Genomic DNA, 26998 nt, shown 5'->3' on the forward strand with positions numbered 1-26998 from the left:
AGGCTCCTCACTGTCAGCACAGAGCCCCACACAGGATTCCAACTCACAAACCATGAGATCATGACCTGAGCCAAAATCAAGAGTCAGGTGCTTAACCGACTCAGCCACCCAGTTGCCTCGAGAAAACTGAGACTCTTAAGTAGTGTTACCTCAGATCACACTGCTGGCAAGCATGGGTCTGTATCCCCAGATTTTCTCTACACTCAGTCTTGCCCTCCTTAATATGTTTATCATATAAGTTAGATGAGTTCATTGTTCTAATTTTTTATAAGATGCAAGCAGGCAATTTTATAACTATTAAATCAAATAAATCTGGCACATATTTAATACATGTAATTATAGTGCTCCACAGACATGTGCACAAATAGTCCATACAAATGACTCTCATTTGATTTTTATATAACTAAACTGGATTCTTGGGTGCTAGTTTCTTTTATCTTTGGTAATTCTTTGAGCCTGCAATCAGCCCTGGTGTGGACAGTCTTTCTGATGCTAAGTGTGATTTAGGCTTTCTCTCTCCCTTTTTCCCCTACACGCACATCATTGACAAAAAGATGCTGAATTTCACTAAATTCAAAAAGCCCACATTCTCAGAGCCCCTCCCACACTTCCATGAGTCAGTCTGAGGATGGAGTGCTCAGAGTTGGATGGGGGGACCTCGGCTGGAGTTAATCCCAGGGGAGAGGAAGGATGAGACTAAGCTTAGTGTCAGCGCCATTCTCTCTCCCTCCCTCAGTATTTTGACACTCTGAGCCAAGGAAGAAGGAACTAAAAGGTTTTCATGTGAGGAGAGAATGCACCAAGGAAAAAGTCTCAGAAGGAGACTATTGGGAACATATTGAAAGACACACTTCCAAATTTTATTAAGGACCAGTGTATCTTAGCTGTCCCTAAATAATTTTTTTTAATGTTTTATTTATTTGAGAGAGAGAGAGAGAGAGAGAGAGAGAGGCGGAGCACAAGCAGGATACACAGAATCTGAAGCAAGCTCCAGGCTCTGAGCTGTCAGTACAGAGCCCAATGAGGGGTTCAAACTCAAAAACCATGACATCATGACCTGAGCCAAAGTCGGTCGCTCACCCGACTGAGCTACCCAGGCGCCCCTTAGCTATCCCTAAAGGAATTAGGAGGCAGCATTGTGTAGAAAAAAAAAAAAACATTAAGGCCATAACTGAGATCTAATTTCTAATCTGAGCCTAATTGCTACTCATTACACTTATGAGTTGTGTTGCTTTGATTAGGTTCCCTGACCTCTCTGATCCTCAGTTTTCTCACCTATAAAATGGAGATACCAGCTTCATGAAACTATTATGAAGATATCTACAATGTCTGGCACACAAATAGGCACTCAAAAAAGTGATAATTTTGCCTAAGAAAAAGAGGATAATTTAACAAATTGTGGTATTGTATAATATTAATATAGTTATTAATATATTTTGATTAATTTTAATAAAATGGGAGATTATTTATGTTAGTTGAAAAAAGGAGGTGTGGAATCATATGGATTTTCAAAAGAAGCCAAAAAGATAAAGAAAAAATACTAGGAAAAAATACATCAAAGCTTCAACAGTGATTATCTCTGGGAGATACGATTACAGGTCACTTTTAGTATCCTACATTCGCTCTTCAATATGACTCATATTTCACAAGACGTGTGTATTTTATAATCATAAAAGTTAGAAAACAAAATAACAGGCTCCCTTCCACAGTGAAGTAATCTAGAGTTACACTGTGAGAAGCCTAGGTTAACAGGCATTTCTAGCGTGACCAACATTTTGATACAGCCCGACCAAGCAATACATCGTATCCAGTCTCAGTCTTGGAAAGTATGTGTGGCATGCATTATACCTCAGAATAAGGATTTCCTTTCTTGCCTCTTTACTGTTCTGTGAACAATTTAAGAGAAACTCGGCACATCAGTCTCAAAAAATTTTTTTTCAAGTGCCTTTTCCCCAGGATTTTATGTAAGTTCACTGTTTTTAAAACCATACCTACTACCTTTGCTACTTTTTTTTTAAAGTTTTTATTAGGTGTTCTTTTTTTTTTTATTATATGAAATTTATTGTCAAATTAGTTTCCATACAACACCCAGTGCTCATCCCAAAAGATGCCCTCTTCAATGTACCTTTGCTGTTTTTAAATGGCCTTTATTCTAGGACACGTTCCCTTTCTCTCCTATCAGATCCAGGAAGCTTATATTTCTAGTGTTCATGAGAAAGAGACACTACATAACTTTTGCAAGTCTCCAAAGCTGACCTTGCTAGCCATCATCACTACTCTCACTATGACTTGAAACTGAGTCAGAAAAACTCATAATTATATTTACCATATCCATTGTTTACTGTGATGGGATTTTAAAGGGCAAACATAAAATACACCGTACCATTAAAAAAGAGACTATTTCTATTAAAAAAAAAAAAGTATCTTCCAGGAAAGCCTATCTTTTGAAGGTATGGGCATGCCCCCACACACATCAGCTACATCATTGCTCCTGCAGTGGAGAAGGCTGAAGAAAATGGCACACACTGGGAAGATTTTTAAAGGTTAATGAACTTCTAGTTTTTGAAGTCTCTTCAAGGAACATTTGCAGTACTAAAGTGTTCATTGTGAATACCCTAAAGAAAATAATTTGATTTATTGATTTATTTTTATTTTAGAAAGAGAAAGAAAGTACAAGAGCAGGGGAGAGGAGCTGAGGGAGAGAGAGAGACAGATAGAGAAAGAAATCTTCAGCAGGCTCCGTGCTCAGTGTGGAGACCCTAGAGGGACTGTCCCACAACCCTGGGATCATGACCTGAGGCAAAATCAAGAGTCAGACATGCTCAACCACCCGAGCCACCCAGAAACCCCAGGAAAGTAATTTTATTGCCAAAATTCTTGACTTACCTTAAACTCTAATGGGGATCATTGAAACTTTATCAGTAATAGTCTTGAATGAAAATAATTGGCCCCTGGGAGGAAGGAGGGAAAGACAATTGGAACAGCCTCACATTAAAGTTTAACAGTCCCATACCAAAGCTCAGAGTAGAAAGGTGCTCACAGTAGGTATCTCAGAGTTGAATCAACCCTTCTCTCACACAATTCACATTGCCCAGCAAGATTCTAGTTACCACTGTTGAATTCACGGTGCCCCCATAAACAGTTTTCAATTTATTGTACCATCAGAAAACAAAGTTTGTTGGCTCACTAGTTCTTCATGTCCCATGTGTCCCAGTCGACGGGGAAAGCCTTTCTTACAATCCAGTCACTAACAGAGCTCCCTGAGCTGACCTCTGCTCCCATGCTGGCTGGAACACAGAAGCCCTTGCGTCATTCCTCTAGGAAGATGCCAAGTCGAGGCTGTGCCCCCTCCTCACCACCCCCCCCCCCGACAGGAGCACCGCTTCTTCCTCCACAGACCCACACTTTCTTTGTCTCCGCTCTCTTTGATCCCGCGTGTTCAGATCCAGCAGCCCACTTGGATGTAAATGAAAGCTCTTCTATCTTGCCCCTGCCCTTCACACGACTCAGCATGTCGGTGCGTTCAGGGGTCACTGGCTACATGGAAATCTAAATTTACAGACCAGTTTGTTGATCCATTGGAAGAAAGCAAGGTAGAGGTTTATCACCATTCTGCAGCTTCTGAGGGTTTAGTGGGGGTGGTGGCCGCAGTTCCCCTTTTCTCCTCTCATCTGTTCAGACCAGCCTGTGCTTATGAAATGTTGGCCAATTTACCTTAAAAACAAGATTTGTGAAATTGAGGGAATAATTAACCGGTTCCTTACCAAATCAGGAAGAGGTTCGAGACAAAGAACAGCAAGCCAGGAGTTCTGTCTTCCTACATAACTTGTTACCCCAGTGGAGTTGAAATCAGCCATTATTCAGGGAAAAGTTAAAAAGACCAACATTTGATGGCATTACGAGTAATCTGCTGACTGGTGCCTTGTCACCTCATATTCTCTCAAAAGAGCAAATGCAGCCTCTGACTTGCTCAGCAGTGGGCCAGTGGTGACGAGCCCAGAGTTCATCTCTTGCGAGAGCATTTCACGCTGCTTGGGGGCAAAACGATATGATCCTGCTGCATTTCTCAGCAGAAGATACATTGTCAGCTCTCCTATACACAGATTTTTGAGGAAAGCTGTTTCTGCCTCATTGTCCCATTTTGTTTAATGCCTTCAGGTGGGTTTTACAACTGTCTCCAGTGCTGAAATGAGGTTTCTTCCTGTTACAGGAAGCAGTGTTCACACTGACCAGTGTTTGAAAACCCCCAACCTGCCCTTGCCTAAATGCAGCATAAAGTGTTTTGTAAGTCAGGATATTTTGATCCTTTGTGGATATGTTCATTTATTTGTGTAGCATTTCTAGCTATCAACACAAGCTAATGGACTCTAACTTAACCAGCTTATCAGCTGCTAAAATTCAACTGTTTCCTTGTTAAATTTTTACTTCATTTTTTGATATTCTCTTCTGACTAGAATAAGCGGAAGTCTAAATTCTGAGTTGCAGTTACTGACTTTGTATCACCACATAGCTCCTGGTTGCACCATGGAGCCCCAGGACACATGTTAAAAATGCAGAATTTCAGGGGCGCCTGGGTGGCTCATTTGGTTCAGTGTCCTATATCAGCTCTGGTCATGATCTCGAGGTCCGTGAGTTCGAGCCCGGGGGAGCTGACAGCTCAGAGCCTGGAGCCTGCTTCAGATTCTGTTCTCCCTCTCTCTCTGCCCCTCCCCCACTCATGCTCTGTTTCCCTCTCTGTCAAAAATAAATAAACATTAAAAACATTTTTTTTTAATGCAGAATTTCAGGGGCATTTGGGTGGCTCAGCCAGTTGAGCATCTGACTTTGGCTCAGGTCATGATCACAGTTCATGGGTTCAAGCCCTGCATCGGGCTGTGTGCTGACAGCTCAGAGCCTGGAGCCTGCTTCGGATTCTGTGTCTCTCGCTCTCTGCCCCTCCACTGCTTGTGCTCTGTTTCTCTCTCTCTCTCTCTCTCTCTCTCTCAAATATAAATAAACATTAAAAGTTTTAAAAAAAATTTAAGTGCAGAGTTTTATTTATTTTTTTTTAATGTTTTTAAATGTTTGTTTATTTTTGAGACAGAGAAAGACAGAGCATGAACAGGAGAGGGTCAGAGAGAGAGGGAGACACAGAATCTGAAACAGGTTCCAGGCTCTGAGCTGTCAGCACAGAGCCTGACATGGGGCTCGAACTCACAGACCGCGAGATCATGACCTGAGCTGAAGTTGGACGCTTAACCGACTGAGCCACCCAGGCACCCCTTAAGTGCAGAATTTTAGACCTCCTCCCAGACTGACTGAGAATCTGCATTTTAACAAGGTTTGATTAGCTGATTAGCTCAGACCTAGCTCCAGCCTTCCCTAGGCTTCACCCTACATGTGGTGCATCTTGCCTCTAGCGTCTCTCTCACGCCCAGATCTACTACCTGCAGATGTTGTTTCTATGAGTCCCCTTTTGTTTCACCATTATGCACGTACTTCGTATTAATGGGTAGCTTACTGGCTTTCTTGATATAAAGTCATAGTCAGTGTTTGAATAAATGAATGTGTATTTTCTTGTCTATCTGTTGACATCAGTGTTTTGCCTAATACCTGAAAAGATACTGTATTTCTTTTTCTCTACAGTGTGCCTGGGGTAGGCATTGAACTTGTATTTAGGTGAGAGTCATGAAACATCCAGCAGTCTGTCATAATTCATAAGCAAAATCTTCTTAAAATAAAGCTATATATTCTAAGAGGGGAAGGTGAGGAATCAAATAGGTAAAATATCAATATTTGGGGTAATCTCTTTGACGAGTACTTTACACTAAAATCCCTTACCCCTTCCTTTCTTGTGAAAACACAACTCAATTTTTTAATATATATATAGTATTTTAAAGGTTTCATTAATGATATCTTTACTTTAAGAATACATCCCCCCTCTCCAATGTGTTTTTTCTTGTTTGGGCATGTGTGTTGCAAACCAAAATTAATTTGATATGCATACATACATGTCCATACATGATTTAAAATCATACATATTATGATTTTAAAATTTTTTATAAAAAATGTGTTGTTATAAATTAACATAAACATGGGGAAATGTTGAAATTGTCAAAAAATTCTTTACGTATTAGTAGATGTTATTTTCAAAATGAACCATAATTAATAGTTCATTATCAGATCATAATTATGAAAGGATTAAATTAAACAAAGACTACAGAATGTAATAGTGTCTTATACCTATATTGAAATAAGCTTTCTTAAGAGAATTTCTATTAGTAGTATTGTTTTTTTTTTATTTTATTAATTGTATTTATTTTTGAGATCACGAGCAAGTGGCGGGGGGAGGGGGGCAGAGAGCGAGAAGGAATCCCAAGCGGCCTCCTCAATGTCAGTGCAGAGCCCAGTGTGAGGCGTGAACTCACGAACCGTGAGATCATGACCTGAACCTAAATCAAGAGTCAGATGCTTAACCAACTGAGCCACCCAGGCTCATACTACTCTATGAGTAGTATTTCTTAACTGATTCTGGGTATTCTAGGCAAAAGAATCTTGACAGAAACCATCATCTAGGACCCATCAGGTCCAGGTATCCAGTTATAAACATTCCTGGATGGCCTCCCTCTATCCCTCAAGCTGGACAATTGTATTTACAGATATTAAGACACACGCTCTGGAACCTGCAGACCTAAGGTCAAATCTCAGCTGTACCATTTACCATCTGTGTGACAGATGTTATAATTTTCTCCTCTTTAAAAAAGGAAACATAAGAGTGCCTGGGTGGCTCGTTCGGTTGGACGTCTGACTCAGGTCATGATCTCTCTGTGGGTTTGAGTCCCGCATTTGGGCTGTGCTGACAGCTCAGAGCCTGCAGGTGCTTCAGATTCTGTGTCTCCCTCTCTCTCTGCCTCTCCCCTGCTCATGCTCTGTCTCTGTCTCTTAAAAATAAATAAATATAAAAATAAAAAAGGAAACATCATAGTTCCATCCTATAGAGTTATGCTATGAGGATTAAATGTTATGTATTAACAAGTATTATTGTTGTTAATTTAGGTAATACATTATTGTAATGTATTACCTAAATTATTGTAATGTATTACCTAAATTATTGTAATACATTAACAAAGGTGAATTGAGTTTGACAGTTCTTTCTTACGAAAAGTATTCTTGCATTGATTTAGTCAAAGATATTTTTGATTTGATATAATTGAAGGTCCACATCTCCTGAAAAATAAATTATTTTTCAATTTTTTTAATGTTTACTTATTAAACATTAAATAAATGCCACCCAGGCATCCCTCCTGAAAAATAAATTCTAAGCCATGTCCTTTTTGCAGGTAGAAGAGGCAGATGATTGGCTCAGGCATGGAAACCCCTGGGAGAAAGCCCGTCCTGAATTCATGCTGCCTGTGCACTTCTATGGAAAAGTAGAGCACACCAAGACTGGCACCAAATGGATCGACACCCAGGTATTCAGAGTGTCCTCATGCTGAATATTTTGTACTGTATAGCACAGTGGATACATAGCATAAAGTATAATATGTATATGATACTGATACAGTACATTGTGTTTTGAATAATTGAAGAGTATATTTTTACAAATAAATCCATTACCTCTCTTATTGAACCCACTCATTTTGGAAACAAGGGAGCTGAGACAAAGAGAGAAGTGATTTCCTCAAGATCAAGTAACTTATCAGGGTCATTTTGCAATCAGCTTCATCAGAGATTAATTGATTCTGTAATCCTAGCATGCCTAGCTCTCCAGTTTTATAAAAAGTTTTTGATGCCAAGACTAAATAAATGTAAATGTCATTCCTCACCTCATTGCCATACATTTACTTGCTACTTCTCAGGGGTAAATATTTTAAAACTAAAGTATTTATTAGGGGTGCCCGGGTGTCTCAGTCAGTTAAAGCATCCGACTTCAGCTCCGGTCATGATCTCATGGCTTGTGGGTTCAAGCCCCATGTCAAGCTCTATGCTGACAGCTCAGAGCCTGGAGCCTGCTTTGAATTCTGTGTGCGTCTCTCTCTCTCTGCCCCTCCCCTGCTCACACTCTGTCTCCTCTCTCTCTCAAAATTAAATAAAACATTTAAAAAAAAAATTTTAAACTAAAGTATTTAGAGGAATGCCAACATTTATATGTTAAGAAAAATAATACAAAATTTTACAAATTGTTATTTTGTGCAAAATCACTTCTAGAAAAATAATGCTGGTGTCGATCCAAGCATACTTAATTCATGGATGGATATGGAGCATTACCATGTTGCTGACCAGTTCACTTCTCAGCACCCCCAGTGATGATTTGTGCTTTGCTGTCTTCTTACTTCCTGATAAATAACCCCTATTACAAGACTGCATTGTCTAATCTTTGGAGGCTCCATTTGAGATATTTGCTTAATAAATATGGTCTCAGGCTGGGAACGATGTGTCACTAGCCATTCTTTAAAAGCTTAAAAGAAATGGTAAAGACCAAGTAGATATTTTTATTTAGCAAAACTGTGAATGAAGTTCAGTATTGTAATACTAAATTCAGATGGTTTGTGGATTATTCTCCATGAATAAAAGCTTCATTTTATTTTAGAAGAACCAACACCCATTTTATAGTTGACTTTTTAAACTGATAATTTATTCTGCTAATCCATGTAGAGCTATTTGCAGTTCAGAAAAATAAGACTATTTAAAAATGATTTTTCTATCTGAGGGTGAATTTCTTCAACATATGAAATAGATTAGAAACTAAAATAGGTCATTATAGTATAATGGTATAAGGGTATAAACTAATATGGTATAAACTAATACTATAATTTCAAGATAGGTTTCTCTTTTTCTAAATTTAGTTGAACAATAGAATACAATCTAAATTGCAGTTGGTTACACATGTGATCAGGAGAGCTGCAAACAAATCAATCATTAATATGCCCAAAGAATTCACACGCGTATTTGGTATTAAACTAGCAAGTATTTGGTATATGTTTTGGTGTCTAAAAACTTCCATTGACTTCTAACCTGTTCAAATGTATGTAGTTAACACAATCAATCCTGAAGCATTCTGTTTACACCAGGTCCCACTGTTGAGCTACCTTGTATTTACAGAGCACCTCTAGACATTTTCATAATATATCCAGACATTCAATTAGAAAGAATATATTTTTCTGTGCCCACAAAGGCAAGGTTATGGGGCAGGTGTAATATAAGGTGAGTTGGCCCAAACTGTGCAGCACTTTATGGATTTATGGAAGCCATCACCCAAATCAGCCCCAGGTCTGTAGCTGGTGAGGTCAGAGAGCATGAGGACAGGCGTGGTATACACATGCTGTGGGCAGCTTCCAGGAAACTGAGCAATCCATTTCACATGTGTGTCAGCACTGGTCCTCTGGGAAGCAGACGCCAGAGAGAATTAGAAGTACAAGTGACATATTGGGGCAATTGCTAATAGTGACAGAGAGGAGGGGGCAGTTGGAGGAGGTGTGGCACCTGTGAAGAGAAAAGGGAAAAGAAGGAGGATCCTCAGGAAGAGCTCAGGTGGCTGTGTATTTCAGAGCAAGCAGCCAGGCTGGTGGGGCCTGAGATTAAAGATTGCTCTTGAGCCAAGTCCTAGCTCTCAAGCTCCGACATGATGGAAGCATCCCTAGGAAAGCACGGCCTCAGCGGCTCAAGCTCCTAGGTGGCAAGTTCTGCCTAAAGTTCTCTGAAGGGATATCTGAGTGTATTTCCACAGCTGCCTCAATTACACTTCAAGGATCAGAGGACAAATCCTGTTTCAACCCAGATTCACTCCCATTCTGTAACCAACTTTTCCTGATGGATCACAGTGTACTTTAAAAATCTCCAGAGATCTGTCTTTCCTGGTAAAAGTATTTAAAGGAGGGTCATTTATTATTTCGAGGTCCTGGCATTCGTAGAAGCATGATTGAATATATGTGATTGATACAGACTATATGACTTCATTCACTCATAACTCACATTAAAGAGCTTTGTGTTTCGGTTTCACCCCTACCATTGACTGTGACTGTGGGCAAGTCACTTCTCTCTCAGCCTCATTCCTGTCATGTCCAAAAAGAGTGTGTTGCACTAAGTGATCTCTAGCACCCTTCAGTCCAGTCAGTCTGTCATTGCCTTTCTTTTTTTTTTTTAATATGAAATTAATTGTCAAATTGGTTTCCATACAACACCCAGTGCTCATCCCAACAGGTGTCCTCCTCAATGCCCATCACCCACTTTTCCCTCCCTCCCACCCCCCATCAACCCTCAGTTTATTCTGTTTTTAAGAGTCTCTTATGGTTTGCCTCCCTCCCTCTCTAACTGTCATTGCCTTTCCTTAGAGCCTGACTGATGAGTCAGAATAGAAATGAGTCTTTTCCCACATAAATTTTAATTCATGTGAAACACAGTTACCTTCCTGTACTTCTCAGTCTCAATGACTGCCACAAAGACTGAGCTACCAATTCTCCAAAGCTCACCTCTTAACACCCATCTCAGCTGATAATCAGCTGATTGGTCTCATCACCAAAATAACTCTTCTCCATGCAACTTTGAAAAATCTAGCATAGTATTTTAAACGTCATCTATAATCTAGCTGCATATGTTTCTGTTCTGTTAATTTTCACCATATTTGAAATAAGACTATTGAATTACCTACACTAAAATTGCCCTATTCCTGTTTTTAGTGAATACAGATTCACTTTGTCACTTTGTACATCATATTTTATTATTTTTAGAACAATGGCTTATTCTGAAACATGAAAGATCTGCATCCACATCAAGGCAAGGGACACAAAGGGAAGGCACCATTGGCATGATTCGGGGGACCATCAGTCTAGATGGTTCCAGCCACCCAGATTGCTCCAGTGGGAGGAAGCTCCACATGGTCCCTAATAACTTACCCTCCAGTCCTAGGACCCCCGTCTTGGTTTAGGCCCCTCACAGTCTGAGTTGGTGATGGAGCCAGGAACAGAAATCCAGTTGCTAACTTCCATCCCATTGTTCAGCCAACGTCCCTACACGTGGGGAACTGAGCAGCTGCTTTGGTTTAATCCCACAGGTGGTCCTGGCCCTGCCATATGACACCCCGGTGCCCGGCTATATGAACAACACCGTCAACACCATGCGCCTCTGGTCTGCTCGGGCGCCAAATGACTTTAACCTCAGAGACTGTGAGTACAGACTGGGCTCTTGTGTCTGTGTGTGTATGTTTAATATTTTGATCACAGAAGCAACCAAATCAGCACCAACTCTAAAAGATGGCACAAAACAAAGATATTGGGGAGTGGGGCATAAATGGTTTCTGTATATGTGTGTGTATGCCTGTGTAGTCTTTCTGATTAATAGTTAGTATCAAATTGAGCTTGAGAGAACAGTCTTGAGTTTCTGATAGAACTCTTAAGTGGCTGAGCAGCCATTTTATGGAGCACATGCAAGGACATTTTTAAAGCAGTCCTTCTGTCTGGCCCTCTTAGACTCTCATGCAAATCACAGCAGGGAGATCTATGGAATTCCTTTTGAACTTTCAGGAATTGTAGAATCCCTACATCCACATGGCATGCAGCAAGCATCAGGTGAGGTCAAGGGGCTTCGATAACAGTGGCTGGCTTATCTGTTTATTCATTTTTCTAACCTTCCCCCCAGTTAACGTTGGAGACTACATTCAGGCTGTGCTGGACCGAAATCTGGCCGAGAACATCTCCCGCGTCCTCTATCCCAATGATAATGTGAGTGGTCAAGCTTGCTTTCCCAGTAGAAACAGAAGCAGCTTATTTCAGAAGTACCCCTTTATAGCCCATAAAGCACCTCTTCATTACTGATTTTTTTTCTTCAGTGCACAGTAATCTCTGTCACCTCCTGAATTACTAGATTTCCCTTCTGCTCCCCGCCAAGTAAGGAAAACAAATTTGTACATTTCATGAAATCAGAATTGGTATTTTGCCCTTGACTAGTAATCTCATGACCAGTTGGGAGGTTACATTTCAAAACCAAGCCTGGATATAAAAGATGAAGGGAGCACTGGTGAAATACTGCTTCAGTTCCAAACAGAAGTTTCTTCCACAGGGTCAGGAGACTCTGGAAGTTTCCTGCCTGGCCTCTTCCCCTTGCTGACAGGCTCATCCCAGCCTTCTGCCCTCAGGCAATGTGGGGTCTGGACCTGGGAGCAGACCCAGAAGCAAACATTTGTTTCTTATGCCACTTATTCATCCCTTGAAACTTTTTTTAATAGGTGATTATTCCTAATTTTATACTAAAAATAGCTAAAATTAAAAAAAAAAAATCTTTTTTAAAAAACTTGGAACTGGATCACAGAAGACCACTATGGATTCTCAGTTGATGTAAATATACTTAGCTCTACCTTATATACAGGTGAAGTTGTTTTCTTGAAGCTGTAATGATTACTCTTTTATAATAAGTCTCAGGAACAACCAAATTAGTACTGTGCTCTGAAAAGTGACACAAAAGAAGGATTGGAAGACTGGGATATAAATGGTCCTTAAGACCAGGTGTCCACTTGGTGTTGAACTATAGTCTCTACAGAGGATTAAGTTTGCCATAGTATTTTCAGAAACTTTATAGTATACTTTTTCCTTTGAGAGAAACATTGTGATTTCAGTGCATGTCAGAAAAATCTCTGACCCAAAAGCAAAAAGTGGTCTTGTTTTGTGGTCAGTTAATATAAGAATCCTTCCAAGTACTACCTAGCTAAACCCAGCCTCCTGAATTATTTAACTGGAAGGGGCTTAAAATGCATCCTCCAGCTTCAGTAGGGGCCAAACCTAACTTTTCTTGGAAGTAATTATCTCTAGCAGTTCACAGAGTATACTAAGTTAGCATGGGATGCAAAGTTAACTAAATTCATTGAGTAAAAGGTAGCTCTCGGGGTCATGCCTGTTTTTAAGTACAAGTTAATAAATCATTTTTGTACTGTAATTACAAGAGCACACTCATTCTCTCTTCCCAACTTGGCCATAGCCCTCATCCAGACATTAGTCTCTCTCTCTTCCAGGAATGTTGCAACTGTCCTCCCTCTGCTAGCTAGATTTTTTTCCCTTGCTTAAAGCTGTTTAAAGTCTTCTAATCACCTATAAGAAAAGTACAGAATCTTAGATATGCTCCCTAAGTTCCTCAATGATACAGTCATGAGGGGCTCCTGGGTGGCTCAGTCGGTTACGTGTCTGACTCTTGATCTCAGCTCAGGTCATGATCTCCTGGTTCAGGAGATTTAGCCCCACATCAGGCTCTGAGCTGACAGTGCAGAGACTTCTTGGGATTCTTTCTCACGTTCTCTCTCTGCGCCTCTCTCTCTCTCTCAAAATAAAGAAATAACCTTTTAAAAAAAATGACACGATCTTGAGTTCTCTGACGCATCCTCCATGGTCTTGCCCTGGTCTGAGGTCTGACCATGCAGGACTATTTGCTCTGATCTTTCTCACCTCCAAGAGAAGGCTCTTGCAGCTTCTTTCCTCGCAGAATTAGTGTTGGCTGCCTGTGTTCTGAAATTTGATTGGGAGAAGAAAACTTAGAGTCTCAACAATTCAGCACATAAATTTTCACTTAACTCCCTTTCCCCCCATTTTCAGTACAGAGTGGTAACCCTGCTTTCGGCTGTACCTGCTTCCCTCCAGCCCAGAGAACCCTGTGTTTCCATCTCCAGAGAATGTCAGCTTCTGTCTCAGTTGGGGAAGGAGATTGCTCAGCTGAGGGAACTGGGGATGAAGTCTGAGGCCAGCTACTTCTTAGGCTTGCAACTAACCATTTATTTTTCAATGTTTATGTATTTATTTTTGAGAGGAGAGAGAGTGGAGGGAGGGGCAGAGATAGAGGGAGAGAGAATCCCAAGCAGGCTTCATGCTGTCGTTGCGGAACCTGACGTGGGATTGGATCTCACAAACCTGTGAGACCATGACCTGAGCCTAAATCAAGAGTTGGACACTTAACCAGCTGAGCCACCCAGGCACCCCCTCACAACTAACCTTTTACCGCATCTTCACCCCTACTTCCAAATGCACCCAGTGCTGCCAAGTCCTGAGACTTTAGCGGATTTGGCACATAAATTTAGCTGCTTTTTGGCTCTTCTCCTCTACCAGGTCAAAATTCAGCTTTCCTGGGTCTTCTGGCCCAATTACCACTCATCCATCTATTTTTCAGCTTCAAAAAGTTTGTTACTGTTGTCTTGTCTCCCATTCCTTTCATCCTTTATTTGTATGCCTTCTTTAAGCCCCTTTACTGTCATTTTAATAATGTTTCAGGAAAGAACAAAGTCTAATGCTTGACATTCAACCTGCCATCTTCCACCGTATGTCCTATGAGCTTTAGTCTTAAAGTTCTCTGGGCAGGAGATCCCCATCATATTTTGGCCATGCCCACCAGGTGAGCAACTCTCACTCAGTCTCTCTGGCTTTAAGTTTTTTGAAGGGAAGGAGTTACGATTGAAGCAGGAGTACTTTGTGGTGGCTGCTACCTTGCAAGATGTCATCCGACGTTTCAAAGCCTCCAAGTTTGGCTCCACTGACAATGCCAAGACTACATTTGATGCCTTTCCAGACCAGGCAAGTATTTGGTCTGTGAACACAGACAGGGACAACTGAGGGCTCAGGACTTCCTATTAGATTTACAACCCTTTCTCTGCTAAAACATTTGAGTAAGTATGGTAGGCTTAAAGCACCCCACAAAAGGTGGGCATTTTGCTTGGTGCTTTGCACAGACATGCATGAGGATAAGGAAGCAGACACTAGGCCATCTGTCACCTTCACACCGATGCCTTTTTCCCCACACAGGTTGCCATCCAGCTGAATGACACACACCCCGCACTGGCCATCCCTGAGCTGATGAGGATTTTTGTGGATATTGAAAAATTGCCCTGGTCCAAGGTCTGGATAGTTTGGCTTCCTTTTCCCTCAATTAACTAGAATATCTGTGGTTCTGAGATTTTGCCAAAAGGTCCTTTTACGGTTTTTCAAAATAAGTTACTGTTGCTAACTCCCAGTGGTTAAAAATAAGTTTGCCCTGGTGCTAACATCTCTCTCTCCTTACTGCTTTACATGGAGTAAGATTAAGAAATAAATACATTCCTAATGGGACACAGCTCAGTAGTTCAGACTTTTGTTGTGTTTACCCTTATTTCTGCATCTAAAATGATTCTAAATTAAACTCTGCAACCTCAGAACACAGCTAATTGAAAACATTACTTGTTGTGTTCCTCAGATTTTGCTTATTTTATAAATAAAAGGCATGTTAGGATAGTAGAGAAACCTTATCAGTATATTGTCTTCAGTTTTATCAGACAGTTTTGCAAATAACTGCTTCCCACCCACCCCCCTGCCTTACATATTCCCAGTCTCTGGACCATTCAGGAACCTGGTAGAATTGAGCGTGTCTCACTGTGTAGATGAACTGTCCCGTTGCAGACTGGCAGGAGCTTAGGGAATGTCTGGTTTTGTGTGATGGGCCACCTTACTTGCAGAGGAAAGCTGCTAAGCCCCTTCTTTTCCCGCAGGCATGGGAGATCACCCAGAAGACCTTCGCATACACCAACCACACGGTGCTTCCAGAGGCCCTGGAGCGCTGGCCTGTAGACCTGGTGGAAAAGTTGCTTCCGCGACATTTGCAAATCATTTATGAGATAAATCAGAAGCATTTAGATGTAAGTCATTTTAAGAGATTCATAGCCCTTTTGAGAACGAGGTCTTGAGATGCTAAGGGTAGCTACAGTGTTCCTTCTTACTGAACTGGAGGCTCAAACATCTTTCGGTCATTGATACATAAAAAGTATTCAAGTCTGGCGGGGCTTTGTTAAAAGCATCTTTTTGAAAAGACTAAAATGGAGGATGGCATCTCCCTAGGGATAACCCGACCCCTGTCTGTGGGAGTGAAGTTTTGTATTTGCTCCATCAAAGATTTTGGTTGGGAAGTGAACGACATTATCTCACTGTTGCTTTAAACCTGAGTGGCCAGCAAGGCCTTTCTCTTCCTTTGGCCAGAGAATTGCGGCCTTGTTTCCTAAAGATGTCGACCGTCTGAGGAGGATGTCTCTGATTGAAGAGGAAGGAGGCAAACGGATCAACATGGCCCACCTCTGCATTGTGGGCTCCCATGCTGTGAATGGCGTGGCCAAAATTCACTCAGACATCGTGAAGACCCAAGTGTGAGTGTCCATTCCTGTGGTGCTGGGTCTAAAGTTGCTCCGTCAGTGCACTGGTGCTAGTCGATGCGGGCTTGCTTTTGGGGATAACAAAAGGCCCTATCAAAATGTGCAGAAGTATTTTCTTCTACACAAAGTAACATTTACTTAAAAAAGAAAAAAATGCCTTCTTCTCTCAACCTTCCTAGTTCTAGATTTAGAAGAAAAAAAAAAAAACCCACACAACATTATTCTGCTGAAAAGTCTGGTCTATATGTCAGTGCCAGCCAGGAAATCATACGGAGGTGATTCGATGTGGAGTTTTTCTTGTAATTATTTGGAATTGCAAATGGATTTCTATTTCAAATAACAGCCTTAGCTGCTGCCAGCTCCTCCTTCCATCTTTTAATCTTGCGAAGCCTACGCTTGGCTTCTTGAATGTAGCAGAAACACACTCTTGCAGCCAGATTCAGTGATGTGTCTCTTCTGTCTCCAGATTCAAGGACTTCAGCGAGCTAGAACCAGACAAGTTTCAGAATAAAACCAATGGGATCACTCCAAGGCGCTGGCTCTTACTCTGCAACCCGGGGCTTGCAGAGTTAATAGCAGAGGTAACCGGGAAGGGGTGCCCTTGCACTTTGTGAACCCAGTCTGCAGCAGGTGGCTACATCAGCCACCAGCATGTGACTTGTGCTGTCCCACAGGCTCTGTGCTTGACTTCATTGTCCACTGTAACCATCTTGAAATTCTTGATTTGTAAAGGAAGGGCCTGCAAATTACATACCTGGCTGACCGTACTCCTATGACACAAAGATGAAAGATGGTTATGCTATTTAGTAAAAGAGAATAACAAAGGCCATATAAATAACTAGTAGAACCTGGGTTCTGTGTTACCTTGTTTACGTAGGTTTCCTGTTTTTAACACTTAACGCCACTGAAACTACATTTAAGATACTAGCAAAGTGTTCTTCCCACATGGCCTTGCCAGCCTCTTCTGTGAGTGTGGCCATTCTGCGTACTATGTAGTAGGTCAGCCATCCTTGCTGTAGGCGAGCACAAGCACTCACCGGACTGACAGAAACTGCTCATTTGGGCGTGACTGCCATCCTGATTAATTAAATCACATCTTTAAACTGAAAGAAAATCGGGGAAGACTACGTGAAAGACTTGAGCCAGCTGACAAAGCTACATAGCTTCGTGGGTGATGACGTCTTTCTCCGAGAACTCTCCAACGTGAAGCAGGTGAGGCTTCCCAGTGTGAATTCTTCCCACGGCATTTGTTCTGCTCCAGTTTTTATTATGGTTTATTATTGCTCCAGTTTCTAAAAACAGACAACCTGATGCTTCTAAGTCAAAAGGGCTCTGGCATCGTGCACTGTCTCCACAGGAGAACAAGCTGAAGTTTTCCCAGTTCTTGGAGAAGGAGTACAAAGTGAAAATCAACCCATCCTCCATGTTTGATGTGCATGTGAAGAGGATCCACGAGTACAAGCGGCAACTCTTGAACTGCCTGCACGTGGTCACCATGTACAACCGTGAGTCAGCCCTGTGGCCACCACGCCCCCTGGAAGTGGAAGTGACACTCTTGGCTGGCACAGGTCTCACCTCCCTAGCCATCAACTTCCCTCCATTCCATCTGCTTCTCATTCTCTTTCAGGTATTAAAAAAGACCCTAAGAAGTTATTCGTGCCCAGAACAGTCATAATTGGTGGCAAAGTAAGTTGATTCTATTCACTGGGGATTTGGGGGCCCTGATCTCTTGCCATTTCTCCACTTGATCATGGCTGCATTCTGTCAGTGTGTTTGACATTCTTCTCCAAGGCTGCCCCAGGATATCACATGGCCAAAATGATCATAAAGCTGATCACTTCAGTGGCAGATGTGGTGAACAATGACCCTATGGTTGGAAGCAAGTTGAAAGTCATCTTCTTGGAGAACTACAGAGTATCTCTTGCTGAAAAAGGTAGTTTCTTCATCACAAATCATGCGGGGCCAGGACAAATTCTAGAGAAAGATGGCATGATATGGAAAAATGAGGTAGCTGGGCACTGAGGTACTGAGGAAGCCAGTAACTTAGGATAGAAGAATAAGGGCCTAGGCTAAGAGCCTTTAAGGTGATCCAGCTCACAACAAGATTGCTGTCCCTAGAGTCAGTATCACTGATTACATTTGCAAGTGCATTTTCCTGCCAGCTAGTCAGAGCTGGGTGCTGGAGGAAGTGACCCTGAGGTTTTGGCAAAGTATAGACTGTGCTCTCCAAAGTAAAGGAAAGGTCTTCCATTCCCAGCTCCAGTTTTGCAATAGAACACCAGTTCCCCAGCCCCTGATAGTCCTCTGGTCACTTCATGGAATGAAGAAGGGCTGTCATTTGTGTACATGGCAACAAGGAATAAGGACAGACATCAGGCTGTAAAGCATGAGGCTTACCTGTGCTTAGATGGGCACTGATCAAGCATGGAGTTCCCACGTGGGGAAAGTCAGGCTGGCAGAAAGCCAACATCCCTTTCTCTACCACTGGGACCTTTGCTTATTTGCATCATGTGCTCACAAAGCACCATCCACCTGCAAATGCCAACTGTGCATTCACCCAAGTCCCAAACTGAAAACAGACCTTTCTCTTTTTGAGGTATTTCTGGGTCCTCTGAAGTTGCTGTTTAACATTGTATGCATAAAGAGAAGAGAGCCAGGTTCCTAGAGATGCAAATGAAGATATAGCTAATCCACAAAGAAGCCTTCAAAGTAAAACAGAGAATTCGTCCTGACCTTTGAAGTCAAAGTGGTAGAAAGGGACCTTCTGGCAATGCTAATTTGTGTGTAAATTAGGCTGAAAGGTCAGAGGCTTGGTGTGTAGCCCCAGGCACACCACAGGTGCTCAGGGCTGAAAGAGGGAAGGAGGAGGTGAGAAGAGGAAGGAATGCAGACAATCCAATTTCCTCAGATTATAAAGGGAGAGTCAGGAGAGTTCAATAAAGAAAAGTTTTAATATATTTTATAAAATTATAAAGCAGAAGAAATAAAAATAAAACCATAACAAAAACTGGGAGGAAGCGAAGAGAGAAGAGAAATGTAATGTCAACTTTTATAGCAGAGAGCAGTAGATACTCTTCAGAGTTCCCAGTCCAAGAAAGAGTAGTATAAGCATATAGTTATTTAGCACTGTGGTAATAACCACCCAGATAGCACATCAAAAATGGATAAAGGCAGTTGCCTGAGTCCAGGGGAAGAGTGAGATCCATCCTTCTGTATACCATAGGAATGTTTATTTTGATGTACATGTAGTACTTTAATGATCAAAACAGGCCAGCTAGATAAATGCTCAGATACAATACAAGCGGGTCTAGAGAGACAGAATCACTGATTTTAATACGCCTTGCTTGCAGTCATTCCAGCTACAGATCTGTCGGAGCAGATTTCCACCGCAGGCACTGAAGCCTCAGGGACAGGCAATATGAAATTCATGCTGAATGGGGCCCTGACCATCGGGACTATGGATGGGGCCAACGTGGAAATGGCAGAAGAAGCTGGGGAAGAGAACCTGTTCATCTTTGGCATGAGAGTAGATGATGTGGCTGCTTTGGACAAGAAAGGGTAAGAGAGCAGCTCCTCCTTACTGGGCGGGTGCCCTCCACCCCCAGGAGAGTGCCTGCCCACCCAGGTATCCTGTTGATGTTGAGTCACATGAAATGTGGCCACAGAAAATCTCCCATGCATCAGGGGAGCCTCCTGGCCACAGGTTAGTTTTATTAAACGTAGCAAGTGAACATGAAAGGAGCTAAGGCACAGGTACATGAGGTCCTTGCTATTAGTTATCAGCCACTGAAGATCTGGGCTCAGTGAGCTGTCATTTCTGCATCTATGATTTTGACTTTGATCAAAAGATGAGCCAGTTCCTAAAATTTTTGCCTATAATTTAAACCACTGAGTGCTCTTTTAAGATTTCAGGGAAATGGACTAAAATGTGGTAGAGGATAGGTATGGATATACAGAAGCACCCATGAATCATACTAGTTTCACTTAATATCTAGATACGCTCATTAATCTGAATTAAAACAAATAAGGAGCTCTGCCCAAAGAAATGATAGGGATCCAAAAATTTGGAGGGTGTTGGATATACTTCCTGGCCCTTAAAAGTGAGTTTCCACTAAAGAACAACAAATTTGGGGGATCTGTGGGTCCAAAAAGCAACTGGTCCTCTTAACACAATACTTAGAGCTGTAAAGTCCTTTTGAAATGAATCTTACTGTATTTTACCAGATTAGATTATATTTATTATTTACTATTTTTTGGGTCTCCAGTTATAAGGAACTAATCGCGGAAAATTTTCAAGATCTAGTCAAATATTATTTATACCCGTGTTCAACTCCATAATGGCTTCTATAAGTGCTAATATTTCTGAGTGTATTTTTTACAGCTAATATAGTATCTAGTGTATCTTTTTTGTTATTGTGTTTGTTTTTTAATTCCAGTGTAGTTAACATACAGTGTTATATTAGTTTCAGGTGTACAGTATAGTGATTCAACAATTCCATACATCACCTGGTGATCATTACGAGAAGTGTACTCTTAATCCTCTTCACCTATGTCACCCATCCCCCCACCTACCTCCCCTTTGGTAACAGCCAGTTTATTCTCTCTAGTTAAGAGTCTGCTTTCTGGTTTGTCTCTTTTTCTTTGTTCATTTGTTTTTTTCTTAAGTTTTACATATGAGTGGAATCATGGAATTTGTCTTTCCCTGAGTGACTTATTTCACTTATCATTATTCTCTAGATCCATCCATGTTGTAAATGGCAAGATTTTGTTCTTTTCATGGCTGCTTCCATAATTTGGCTATTTGTAAATCATTCTACAATAAACAGAGGGGTGCATATATCCCTTTGAATTCGGGTTTTTGTATTCTTTGGGTAAATACCCAGTAGTAGAATTACTGGATCATATGGTAGTTCTATTTTTAATTTTTTTAATGTTTATTTTTTAGAGAGAGAGACAGAGACAGAATGTGAGCAGGGGAGGGCAGAGAGAGAGAGAGATAGAATCTGAAGCAGGATCCAGGCTCTGAGCTGTCAGCACAGAGCCCAATGTGGGGCTCGAACTCACGAACTGTGAGATCATGACCTGAGCTGAAGTTGCACACTCAACCAACTGAGCCACCTAGGTGCCCCTATTTTTAATTTTTTGAGGAAACACCATACTGTTTTCCACAGTGGCTATACCAGTTTGTGTTCCCACCAACAGTCCATAAGGGTTCCTTTTTCTTTACATCCTTGTCAACACTTGCTGTTTCTTACATTTTTGATTTTAGCCATTCTGACAGGTGTGAAGTGATATCTCATTGTGGTTTTGATTTGCATTTCCGTGATGATGAGTGATGTTGAGCAACTTTTTATGGGTCTGTGGGCCACCTTTAATTGTCCATATTTAATTGGATTATTTGTCTTTTTGGTGTTCAATTGTATAAGTCTTTATATATTTTGGATACTAACCCTTTCTCAGATACGTCATTTGTAAGTATCTTCTCACATCCACTAGGTTGTCTTTTAGTTTTGTTGATTATTTCCTTTGCTGTGCAGAAGCTTTGTATTTTGATGTAGTCCCAAAAGTTTATTTTTGCTTTTTTCCCCTCCTGCCTCAGAAGAATGTTGCTATGGCCAGTGTCAGAGAAAGTACTACCTGTGCTCTCTTCTAGGATTTTATCAGTTTCAGGTCTCACATTTAGGTCCTTAATCTATTTTGAGTTTATTATTGTGTTTTGTATAAGAAAGTGGTTCAGTTTCATTCTTTCATACGTAGCTGTCCAGTTTTCCCACCACCATGTATTGAAGAGACTTTTTCCCATTGCATATTCTTGCATCCTTTGTCAAGGATTAATTGGCCATATAATCGTGGGTTTATTTCTGGGCTCTCTATTCTGTTCCATTGGTCTATGTGTCTGTTTCTGTGCCAGTACTGTACTGTTTTGAATACTACAGCTATGTAGTACATCTTGAAATTTAGGATTGTGATACCTCAGTTTCGTTCTTCTTTTTCAAGAATGCTTTGGCTATTCAGAGTCTTTTCTGGTTTTGTACAAATTTTAGGATTATTGTTCTAGTTATATGAAAAATGCTGTTGATATTTTGATAAAGATTGATTAAATGTGTAGATGGCTTTGGGTAGTATGGACATTTTAATAATATTTGTTCTACCAATCCATGCCCATGGAATATCTTTTCAATGGCTTATGTCATCTTCGGTTTCTTTCATCAGTGTCTTATAGTTTTCAGAGTACAGGTCTTTCACCTCCTTGGTTAAGTTTATTCCTAGGTATTTTATTATTTTTGGTGCAATTGTAAATGGGATTGTTTTCCTTAATTTCTTGTTCTGCTGCTTCATTATTAGTATAAAAAATGCAAGATTGGGGCGCCTGGGTGGCTCAGTCGGTTGTGCGTCCGACTTCAGCTCAGGTCACGATCTCACGGTCCGTGAGTTCGAGCCCCGCGTCGGGCTCTGGGCTGATGGCTCAGAGCCTGGAGCCTGCTTCCGATTCTGTGTCTCCCTCTCTCTCTGCCCCTCCCCTGTTCATGCTCTGTCTCTGTCTCAAAAATAAATAAACGTTAAAAAAAAAATTAAAAAAAAAATGCAAGATTAAGGGTGCCTGGGTGGCTCAGTCGGTTAAGTATCCGACTCTTGATTTCCACTCAGGTCATGATCTCATGATTTGTGGGATCGAGCCCCACATTGGGCTCTGTGCTGACAGAGCCTTCTCCTTCTCCCTCTGCCCTTCCCCTGCTCACACGCACACACACTCTCTCTCAAAATAAATAAACTTTAAAAAAATGCAGGAGTTATGTATATTGATTTTTGTATCCTGTGATCTTACTGGATTTATTTATCAGTTCTAGTAGTTTTTTAATGGAGTTTTTACGGTTTTCTATATGTAATATCATGTCATCTGAATATAGTAAAAGTTTTGCTTCTTCCTTACCAATTTGGATGGCTTTTATTTCTTTTTTGTTGTCTGCTGTGGCTAGGACTTCCAGTACTGTGTTGAAGAAAAGTGGTGAGTGTCTTGTTTCTGACCTTAGGGGAAAAGCTCTCAGTTTTTCACCACTGAGTATGATGTTAGCTGTTGGTTTTTTGTATAAGGTCTTTATTATGTTGAGGTATGTTCCCTCTAAATCTACTTTGTTGAGGGTTTTTATCACGAATGGATGGTACACGTTGTCAAATGCTTTCTCTGAATCTATTGAAATGACTCTCTGGAGTTCTTATCCTTTCTCTTGTTGATGTGATGTATCCTGTTGGTTGATTTGTGAATATTGAACCATCTTTGCATCCCAGGAATAAATCCCACTTGATCGTGGTGACTGATTTTTTTTAACATAATGTTGGATTTGTTTTGCTAATAACTTTATTGAGGATTTTTGCATCTATTATGTTCACTAGATATACTAGTTCTCCTGTAGTTCTCCTTTTTTTGTAATGTCTTCATCTGGTTTTCGTATTGGGGTAATATTGACCTCATAGAATGAATTTGGAGGCTTTCCTTCATCTTCTATTTTTTTGGAATAGTTTGAGAAGAATAGGTATTAACTCTTCATTAAATGTTTGGTACAATTCACCTGTAAAGCCATCTGGTCCTGGACTTTTGTTTGTTTGGAGTCTTTTGATTACTGAATCAATTTCATTGTGGGTAATCAGTCTGTTCAAATTTTCTATTTCTGTCTGATTTACTTTTGGGAATTTGTACGTTTCTAGGAATTTATCCATTTCTTCTAGGTTGTCCAACTTGTTGCCATATAATTTTTCATAATATTCTCTTATAATCTTTTGTATTTCTGTGGTATTGATTGGTATTTCTCCTCTTTCATTTCATTTCTGATTTTATTTGAGTCATCTGTCTGTCTCTCTCTCTCTCTCTCTCTCTCTCTCTCTTTTTGATGAGTCTGGATAAAGGTTATCAATTTTGTTGATACTTTCAAAGAACGATTCCCTGGTTTCATTGATCTGTTCTGTTGGGTTATTTTAGTTTCTACATTGTTTATTTCTGCTCTGATCTTTATTATGTCCTTCCTTCTAATAGTTTTGGGCTTTGCTTGCTCTTCTTTTTCTAGCTCCTTTAGATGTAAGGTTAGGTTGATTCTTTGAAATTTTTCTTATTTTTTGATATAGGCCTGTATTGCTCTAAACTTCCCTTTTAGAATAGTTTTGCTGCATCCCAAAGATTTTGGATTACTGTATTTTCATTTTCATTTGCCTCCATGTATTTTTTATTCTCTTTGATTTCTTGGTTGACCCATTCATTGTTTAGTAGCATGTTATTTAATCTCCTTGTATTTGTGCTTTTCCAGATATTTTCTTGTGGCTCATTTCTAGTTTCAAAGCATTGTGGTCAGAAAAGATGCATGGTATGACTTTAATCTTTTTAAATTTATTGAGACTTATTTTGTGGCCTAAAATGTGATCTAGTCTAGAGAATGTTCCATGTGCACTTGAAAAAATGTGTATTCTGCTGTTTTAGGAGGCAGTGTTCTGAATATATCTGTTAGATCCATCTAGTCCAATGTGTCATTCAAAGCCATGGTTTCCTTGTTGATTTTCTGTTTGGATGCTCTATCCAGTGATTTAAGTGTGGTTTGAGAGTCTCCTACTATTATTGGATTACTGTTGTTTACTTCCTGTGTTTCTTAATAGCGACTTTATGTATTTGGGTATTCCCATGTTGGGTGCATAAATCTTTACAATTGTTATATCTTCTTTGGATTGTTCCCTTTATGCTTATGTAGTATTTCTCTCTTTTTACAGACTTTGTTTTAAAGTCCATTTTGTCTGCTGTCAGTATTGCACCCTGCCTTTCTTTTCATTTCCATTTGCATGATAAATGTTCTTCCATCTCTTCACTTTCAATCTACATGTGTCTTTACATGTAAAGTATGTCTCTTGTAGGGAGCATTTAGATAGGTCTTACTTTTTTGTCCATTCCATCATCTTGTGTCTTTTGATTGGAACAGTTAGTCTATTTACATTCAAAGTAATTATTGATAGGTATGTACTTATTGCCATTTTGTTTCTTGCTTTATGGTTGTTATTGTTTTTTTCAAGTTTATTTATTTTGAGAGAGAAAGCATGAGCAGGGGTAGGGCAGAAAGGGGGAGAGAGAGAGAATCCCAAGCAGACTCTGCACTGTCAGCAGGGAGCCCAACATGGGGCTCGATCCCATGAACTATGGGATCACAACATGAGCTGAAACCAAGGGTCAGATGCTTACCAACTGAACCACCCAGGCGCCCCATGGTTGTTTTTATAGTTCTTCTCTGTTACTTTCTTCTCTTGTCCTCTTCTCTTGTGGTTTGTTGGCTTTCTTTAATGATATACTTGGGTTCCTTTTTCTTTATTTTTTGCATATCTATTACTGGTTTTTGATTTGTGGTTACCATTACGTTTGTATATAACATCTTACACGTGTAGCCATCTCCATTAAGTTCAGTCACTTAAGTTTGAACCCATTCTTTACTCTTTCCACCCCCCCCTCCATTTTACATATATGGTGTCATACTTTACATCCTTTCATTTTGTGGATCTTTTGACTGATTTTCATAGATATACTTTTTTTTACTGCTTTTGTGCTTCCTGCTTTTCTTACTCCTACTTATGGTCTTTCCTTTCCGCTCAAAGAATCCTTTTTAACATTACTTGTAGGGCTGGTTTAATGGTCATAAATTCCTTTAACCCCCTTTTGTTTGGGAAACTTTATCTCTCCTTCTATAATGAATGATAAAGTATTCTTGACTGTGTGTGTGTGTGTGTGTGTGTGTGTGTGTGTGTGTGTTTGTTTTTCTTTAAGCACTTGAGTATATCATGCCACTCCCTTCTGTCCTGCAAAGTTGCTGCTGAAGAGTCAGCAGATAGCCCTATGGGGTTTCCTTTGTATGTAACTGTTGTCTTTTCTCTTGCTGCCATTAAAATTCTCTCTTTACTACTATTTTTTTGCCATTTTAATTACTATGTTTCTTGGTGTGGACCTCATTGGATTGATTTTGTTGGGTGCTCTCTGTGAATCCTGGATCTGGGTTTCTGTTTCCTTGGCCAGATTCAGGAAGTTTTCAGCTATTTCATCTTCAAATAAATTCTCTGTCCCATTTTCTTTCTCTTCTCCTCCTGGGATCCCTATAATGTGAATGTTATTACACTTGATAGAGTCACTGAGTTCCCTAAATCTATTTTCATTTTTTTTTCTCTCATCTGTTCTACAAGATGCTTCTCATTACTCTGTCCTCCAAGAAGTTAATCCCTTCTTCTGCTTCCTCTAGTCTACTATTTATTCTATCTAGTATGCTTTTAATTTCAGTTATTAAGTTCTTCATCTCTGGCTGTTTTTTTATGTTTTCTCTCTGTTAATGGTATCACTGAGGTCCTGCACTCTTCTCAACTCCCATGAGTATCTTAAGACCATTACTTTAGAAACTCTGTCAGGCATATTACTTATCTCCATTTTGCCTGTGTCTCTTGCTGTGATTTTGTTCTGTTCTTTCATTAGGGACATATTCCTCTGTCCTTCGTTTTGTCTAACTTTCTGTGTCTGTTTCTATGTATTAGGAAAGTCACTTACATCTCCCACTCTTGATAGTAGTGGCCTTGTGAAAAAGAGGTCCAGTAGTGCCCTATAGTGCAGTGTCCCCTGTTCATCAGAACCTGGTGCTTCAGGGGTATCTCCTGTGTGTATTGCATACACCCTTATGTTGTGGCTGAGCCACATATTCCTCCAGTCCAGGTGTCTGCAAGGCTCTTTGCCTGTTGTGGGCAGGGTTTGGTCCCTGTGTCATTATTGGGCCAGTCTGGGGCTGCCTTGAGCTTGAGTAGAGTCAGACCAGGCATTTTCCAGAGCCCTAGTTGCAGCTGCAGTGTACTCTCCCTCTGTTGTCCCCTGAG

The 26998-nt window shown here is 40.6% G+C and overlaps 1 protein-coding gene across 1 annotated transcript in view; it reads left to right on the forward strand.

Moving 5' to 3' along the window:
• The window catches only part of PYGL (glycogen phosphorylase L), a 43991-nt gene that overhangs the window by 12334 nt on the left and 4659 nt on the right, over nucleotides 1-26998 (forward strand). The window contains exons 5-17 of the mRNA XM_025919486.2: nucleotides 7320-7451; nucleotides 11030-11141; nucleotides 11614-11696; nucleotides 14379-14522; nucleotides 14751-14843; nucleotides 15470-15616; nucleotides 15954-16117; nucleotides 16590-16704; nucleotides 17234-17335; nucleotides 17481-17628; nucleotides 17751-17809; nucleotides 17915-18056; nucleotides 19474-19681. Of these exons, the coding sequence (XP_025775271.1) occupies nucleotides 7320-7451; nucleotides 11030-11141; nucleotides 11614-11696; nucleotides 14379-14522; nucleotides 14751-14843; nucleotides 15470-15616; nucleotides 15954-16117; nucleotides 16590-16704; nucleotides 17234-17335; nucleotides 17481-17628; nucleotides 17751-17809; nucleotides 17915-18056; nucleotides 19474-19681 (1649 nt within the window). The remainder of the gene's footprint in view (nucleotides 1-7319; nucleotides 7452-11029; nucleotides 11142-11613; nucleotides 11697-14378; nucleotides 14523-14750; nucleotides 14844-15469; nucleotides 15617-15953; nucleotides 16118-16589; nucleotides 16705-17233; nucleotides 17336-17480; nucleotides 17629-17750; nucleotides 17810-17914; nucleotides 18057-19473; nucleotides 19682-26998) is intronic.

The sequence above is a fragment of the Puma concolor genome, chromosome B3 (assembly GCF_028749965.1).
Source record: "Puma concolor isolate L17-30 chromosome B3, mPumCon1.1.hap2, whole genome shotgun sequence".
NCBI classification, from domain to species: domain Eukaryota; kingdom Metazoa; phylum Chordata; class Mammalia; order Carnivora; family Felidae; genus Puma; species Puma concolor.